The 7,227-nt window shown below is 36.8% G+C and overlaps 1 protein-coding gene across 1 annotated transcript; it reads left to right on the forward strand.

The window, feature by feature from the left end:
* Positions 1-5,135: 5,135 nt before the first annotated feature.
* LOC116072269 (olfactory receptor 150-like) lies at positions 5,136-6,145 on the forward strand. The gene has a single exon (XM_031343633.1). It carries the CDS (start codon positions 5,136-5,138, stop codon positions 6,078-6,080), a length of 945 nt encoding a protein of 314 aa, XP_031199493.1. The 3' UTR covers positions 6,081-6,145.
* The last annotated feature ends 1,082 nt before the right edge of the window (positions 6,146-7,227 follow it).

Below are 7,227 nucleotides of genomic sequence, written 5' to 3' on the forward strand. Positions count from 1 at the left end.
GCCCTTTGTAATTCCCATGGCTATGTTAATCAGTGGACCTATTACTATTGTCCTTCGTAATTCCCATGGCTATATTAATCAGTGGGCCTATTAGTATTGTCCTTCGTAATTCCCACATCTCAACAAGTTTTCATTGATGAATAAATTTCCAACATATGAATTCTCTGAACAAAGAGCAACTGTATGAACCTGGACATTCATTATCTTTTCTCTTGCTTCTTTTATTTTCTGACATATTATAATTATATTTTTCTCCTTATCTTTCTTCTCCAAAGTCCTCCAATACATACCTCCTTGCTCTATTTCAAATTAGTGGCTTCTTCTTTCATTAATTCCTATATCATGTATATTTATATGAATTTATATCCCTAAACACAACCTTACCAGGCTGTATAATGTTACTAAATGTGTGTCTTCAAGGCAGACCATTTGGTGTTGGATATATTCTATTCTGGGGAATAAATATTCAACACATGAAATTCAGGAGACAGAATAACTATATGAACATGAAGCACATTATCTTTTTGATTTCTTTTATGTTTAGAGATTATAATATAATATATCAATTTATAAGTTTAAATTTATATTTTATAACTATAATTTTATGTATTATAATTATACAATTTTACATTGTAGAATTTATAATTATTTGCTTTTATAATATAATTATATTATACTAAGTGATGTGCTTTTCCCTGGGGAAAATGATTCCTCCCACTCTCAGCATTCTTTTGCTGCCTCTCCTGGTTCTTTGTGTAGAGTTGAAGCCTCATGGGCCTTCCTCCTTTCACTTCAACATGTCTATTGTTGTTTTCCTTATTCAGCTCATGTTTCAGCAGTCATTCTTATTATTTAATAGTAACAAAACTTAGAGATTTGCTAAAATAAGTAAAATATATTTCACAGAAACTAGTCCTACCACTTAAATTTAAGTTAACAGTAACAATCACTAGACATCCTTAAGCTTTTCTAGAAAAGTACAGAATTGGTCCAGAATGGGAATGCTTTTTTGGTATAGGAGATAACCAGCTGAAGAGTTAGAGGAAAACAAGTATGAATAGCAAGTCCCTTCCATTCAATGTTGCATGTTGTAAGGAGTGCTACCCTAGTCTTTTGTATGACTTTTTGAGTCAGTGTGTTTTCTATTCTTTTATTTTTAATTTAATTTTTATTAGATATTTTCTTTATTTACATTTCAAATGATATCTTCTTTCCCAGTTTCCCTTGGGAAAAAACCCAGTTCCCTCCCCCCATCCCTCTGCTCACCAATCCATTCTTTCCTGCATCCTGGCCCTGGCATTCCCATACACTGGGGCATAGAAACTTCACAGAGCCAAGGGCCTCTCTTCCCATTGATGACTGACTAGGCCATCCTCTGCTACATATGCTGCTGGAGCCCTGAGTCCTATCATGTGTACTCTTTGGTTGGTGGTTTAGTCCCTGGGAGCTCTGAGGGTACTAGTTAGTTCACATTGTTGTTCGTCCTAAGGGGCTGCAAACCCTTCAGCTCCTCATGTCCTTTCTCTAGCTTCTTCATTGGGAACCCTGTGCTCAGTCCAATGGATAGCTATGGGCCTCTACTTCTGTATTAGTCGATACTGTCAGAGCCTCTCAGGAGAGAGCTATATCAGGCTCCTGTCAGCCAGCACTTGCTGGCATCCACAATAGTATCTAGATTTGATGATTGGATATGGGATGAATTCCCAGGTGGAGCAGTCTCTGGATTGTCCTTCCTTTAGTCTCTGCTCCATAATTTGTCTCTGCAACTCCTTTCATGAGTATTTTGTTTCTCCTTTTAAGAAGGAATGAAGTATCCACACTTTGGTCTTTCTTCCTCTTGAGTTTCTTGTGGTTTGTGTATTGTATTTTGGGTATTCTGAGCTTCTGGGCTAATATGCACTTATCAGAGAGTACATACCATGTGTGTTCTTTTGTGATTGGGTTACCTCACTCAGTATGATATTCTCCAGATCCATACATTTCCCTAAGAATTTCATAAATTCATTGTTTTTAATAGCTGTGTAGTACTCCATTGTGTAGATGTACCACATTTTCTGTATCCATTCCTCTGTTGAGGGACATCTGGGTTGTTTCCAGTGTCTGGCTATTATAAATAAGGCTGCTATGAACTAGTGCAGCATGTGTCCTTATTACATGTTGGAGCATTTTCTGGGTATATGCCCAGGAGTGGTATAGCTGGGTCTTCTGATAGTACTATGTGCAATATCCTGAGGAACCACCAAATTGATTTCCAGAGTGGTTGTAGCAGCTTGTAATCCCACCAGCAATGAAGGAGTGTTCTTCTTTATCCACAACCTCGCCAGCATCTGTTGTCACCTGAGCCCCAGATACACTGAAACTAATAGAAAAGAAAGTGGGGGAAAGCCTCAAGCATATGAAAATTTCCTAAACAGAACACCAATATTTTATGCTTTAAGATCAAGAATTGACACATGGGACCTCACAAAATTACAAAACTTCTATAAGGCAAAGGACACTGTCAATAGTACAAAATGGCAGCCAACAAATTGGGAAAAGATCTTTACTAATCCTATATCCAATAGAGGGCTAATATCCAATATATACAAAGAACTCAAAAACTTAGACATCAGAGACTCAAATAACCCTATTAAAAATGGGGTACAGAACTAAACAAAGAATCCTCAACTGAGGAATACCAAATGGCTAAGAAGCACATAAAGAAATGTCTGTCCTAAGGGTCTGCAAGCCCTTCAGCTTCGTGGTTCCTTTCTCTAGCTCCTTCATTGGGGACCCTGTATTCAATTCAATGGAACAACAGTATGAACTAACTAGTATCCTCACAGCTCCCAGGGACTAATACACCAACCAAAGAGTACATATCATGGGACTAATGGCTCTAGCAGCATATGTATAGCAGAGGATGGCCTAGTTGGTCATCAAGGGCAGGAGAGGCCCTTGGTCCTGTGAAGGTTCTATGCCCCAGTGTAGGGGAATGCCAGGGCCAGGAAGCAGGAGAGCGTGGTTTGGTGAGCAGAGGGAGAAGGGAGGAACAGTGGTTTTGGTTGTTTTTTTTTTTTTTTTTTTTTTTTTTTTCAGAGGGGAAACTGGAAAAGGAGATATCATATGACATGTAAACAAAGAAAATTTCTAATTAAAAAAATTTTAAAAAAGAAATGTTCAGCATCCTTAGTCATCAGGGAAATGTAAATTAAAACAACCCTGAGATTCCACCTCACACTAGTCAGAATGGCTAAGATCAAAAACTCAGGTAACAGTGTTTTCTACTCTTGTAAATGTGTTTCAAGTATTGAAATTCCTTGGACCTTCAATAACTGTATGTTTTACATTTTGAAGTGTTCTCCAACTGTTTTCTGAAATTCTGTACTATTCTAAATCCTCACCAGTAATAAGAGATTGTAAATACCTTGCCTCCTTGTGAGCAATTACCATTTTATCATAACCCTGTCAATCAATGTGAAATTTTGTTGCACTGTGATTTTTATTTAAATGTCCCTATAACTAATGATAGCAGACATATTTTCAGGTATTTGGTAGTTATTTATCTACCTCCAATAGAAGTATAATTTTTAGATTATCTGGCTATTTTTAACTAGATTATTTGTCTTTTAGCCATTAGAATATAAAAGCTCTTTAATTCTATTAATTGTTCTCCCTAACATACATTACTTCAGATGTGTTATTTTCATTTATCTGGGGTGTCTTTTAAGGAACAAATTACTTTTTAATTTTAATTATGTTCAATTTTTGCCATAACCTCTAATTGTGATATCTTATCCACACCAATTTCGTGGGCATGAAATTCTACTTCTGTATTTTTTCAAATGCTGTTATTTTTAGATGTTATATTGAGTTATAGTACCACTTTTGTTAACTTTTTCATAGTATGAAAAGTTGGCTATCAAATATTAATATGTAACTTCATCTAATTTCCCATTTGCTGGAAAAACATTCTTCTTGCACCGAATTGTTATGAAACACATAACTTCAGTGATTTATGTATATAACATTTTTATAGATTGACAGTATCCTGACATCTCATGTCATGTTATGGCTTTTGATTTCATGTTCTCACCTAATTGCCTTAACTTAAAGTTCTACTATAATATTGATTAAAGCTCTGCTTACACTGTTGATTACCTCATGGAGAAAGGCTTTAGGATATGGTCATTAAGTATCTCAGGGGTTGTATGTGTGTGGTGGTCATTTTTCTTTGTGTGGATGCTGCTCTTACTGTGACATAGAAAAAAAAATTTGGTAACATGATTCAGAGAATGACAAATAAGTCATGAAGAATCCTTAGCAGACTGAGTACTAACATTCTAATAGCAAAATATTATATTCAGGGATATATGTTATCTTTAACTATAAATGCCATGTGCTGATAAGTCTAATGTCTTAGATAGTTAAAATAGAAGATGCGTAGCAAAATACAAGCTTGAGTTCTCAAGTGAAATTTTCTGGTTTCTTTAAGAACTCAGGGTGCCATGTAATATTTTTCTAGAAGCTGTCTTGTGAGCAAACGTAATGTTTTGCTGAAAACAGACACGTGAAAGTATGTGTGATGTTTAGAAAGAATGTAAATAGGACCCCACAGATAGTGAAAGGTCACTCTTGTGTTGCTACACCATGCAATGCTTGTCTGGTCTTTGCTTGCCATCAAACACTTTGCTGGTCTGCTCTGGCTATGCAAAGCTTCACTCGTCTTCAATGATCTTCACTTTGTAGAGAGAAAACTGCCAATGAACTTCTTGTGATTCTGGCTCGTTCATATTACTGACACATGTAGATTTAGCAGAGACTTGAAGTTTCTGTTGAATCAAACCTTGCTACTGATTCATGTTTGCTATTTGTTATTTGACTGGATTGCAGGTGTACTGACAATGAAGTGTGGAATCACCGTAAAGAACTACTTTTAAACGGGTCCAGAAAAAGGAAAAGCTAGTAACCTTCTTTCTCCACAACCTCTGGTTGGTAAGCTAAAGGTGAGGTTGAAGTGTTCAAGAACCCTAAATAGAATGGGCTTAGAAAAATCTAAGCCTACAGAGTTCTGTTTAACACTTAAATATATGATAAGGTAATAGATATCGATCTTATTTTTTCTACCTCTTTCTACATAGAACGCCCAAAAGAAAATGTTACAAGAAAATGTTTCTGAAGTGACTGAGTTCATCCTCGCTGGGTTAACAAACAAACCAGAGCTGCAGCTGCCCTTGTTCCTCCTCTTCCTAGCAATTTACATGGTCACAGTGGTGGGGAATCTGGGCATGATCACCCTGATAATATTCAGTTCTCAACTACACACACCCATGTATTATTTCCTCAGTAGTCTATCGTTTGTTGACTTGTGCCAGTCCACTGTCATTATTCCCAAAATGCTGGTGAACTTTTTGGCCATGAAGAACATCATCTCCTACCCTGAGTGCATGATGCAGTTCTACTTTTTTGCTATTTTTGCTATTGCAGAGTGTCACATGTTAGCTGTAATGGCATATGACCGTTATGTTGCCATTTGTAATCCCTTGCTTTACAATGCTGTAATGTCCTATCAAGTCTGTGCCTGGATGATATTTGGAGTATATATTATGGCTCTGATTGGTACCACAGCTCACACAGTCTGTTTGTTAAGAGTGCATTTCTGTAAGGCCAATGTAATAAATCATTACTTCTGTGATCTTTCCCCACTCCTGGAACTCTCTTGTTCTGATATTTTTATTAATGAAGTAGTAGCTTTATGCTTCAGTGTTTTCAATATCTTTATTCCAACTCTGACAATTCTAAGCTCTTACATCTTCATCATTGCCAGCATCCTCCGCATTAAATCCACTGAAGGCAGGTCCAAAGCCTTCAGCACCTGCAGCTCACACATATCAGCTGTTGCTGTCTTCTTTGGTTCCCTTGCATTCATGTACCTACAGCCATCATCAGTCAGCTCCATGGACCAAGGGAAAGTGTCCTCTGTGTTTTATACCATTGTTGTGCCCATGCTGAACCCCTTGATCTACAGCCTGAGAAATAAGGATGTCAAAGTTGCTCTAAATAAGGTCCTTGAAAGAATTTTTTCTTGTGAACAAAACTGATTTTTCTTTATTAAAATTCTTGTTTACAGGGCTGGCAAACAGTGCAGCTTGCTAAGTATGGCCAACACATGATATCAAATTATTACAATCTATTGCTGTTTATTTTTAAAGTCTCCAAGGGCAAGGCAAGTTTTATCCAATGGAACATATGAAGGACAACATCTATCTGGGAAATAGAGAAACATCAGCTTATCATAGTATGCACCACACTACTCGGTTTGTCAAACCATCAAAGCCTTCTTATGAATGATTTTCTTTTATGTATGTAGAACAATTTATGTAAGACATCCTTTTATGTAAGACATATTTATCTTATAGCAAAGAATAAATATATTTGGCCAGCATTCTTGATTATCTCAATATTTTATGTAATTATATTTTTTATTTATTTTTATTAGATATTTTCTTTATTTACATGTCATATGATATCTCCTTTCCCAGTTTCCCCTCTGGAAACAATAAAAAAATAAAATAAAAACATAATAACAACAACAAAAAAAATCCCTGTTCCCTCCCACTCACCAATCCCCCTGCTCACCAATCCACCCTCTCCAGCTTCCTGGCCCTGGCATTCCCCTACACTGGGGCATAGAACCTTCACAGGTCCAAAGGCCTCTCCTCTCATTGAAGACCAACTTGGGTATCCTCTGCTGCATGTGCTGCTGGAGCCCTGAATCCCACCATGTGTACTCTCTGGTTGGTGGTATAGTCCCTGGGAGCTCTGAGGGTACTAGTTAGTTCGTCCTAAGGGGCTGCAAACCCTTTACATACCCAGTCTGATAGTCTATGTCTTTTTATTGGAGAATTGAGTCCATTGATATTAATAGATACTAAGGAAAAGTAATTGTTGCTTCCTGTTATTTTTGTTGTTAGAGTTGGAATTCTGTTCATGTGGCTATCTTTTAGTTTTGTTGGAAGATTACTTTCTTGCTTTTTCAGGGATGTAGTTCCCCTCCTTGTGTTGGAGTTTTCTATTTATTATCCTTTGAATGGCTGGATTTGTGGAAATAAATTGTGAATTTGGTTTTGTCATAGAATATTCTCATTTTTCCATCTCTGTTAATTGAGAGTTTTGCTGGGTATAGTAGCCTGGGCTGGCATTTGTGTTCTCTTAGGGTCTGTATGATATCAACCCATGATCTTCTGG

The sequence above is a fragment of the Mastomys coucha genome, unplaced genomic scaffold, assembly GCF_008632895.1.
Source record: "Mastomys coucha isolate ucsf_1 unplaced genomic scaffold, UCSF_Mcou_1 pScaffold23, whole genome shotgun sequence".
NCBI lineage: Eukaryota > Metazoa > Chordata > Mammalia > Rodentia > Muridae > Mastomys > Mastomys coucha.

What these genes read in the sequence shown, in the direction of transcription:
- LOC116072269 (XM_031343633.1), top strand. Translation starts at nt 5,136, where the DNA reads ATGTTACAAGAAAATGTTTCTGAAGTGACTGAGTTCATCCTCGCTGGG.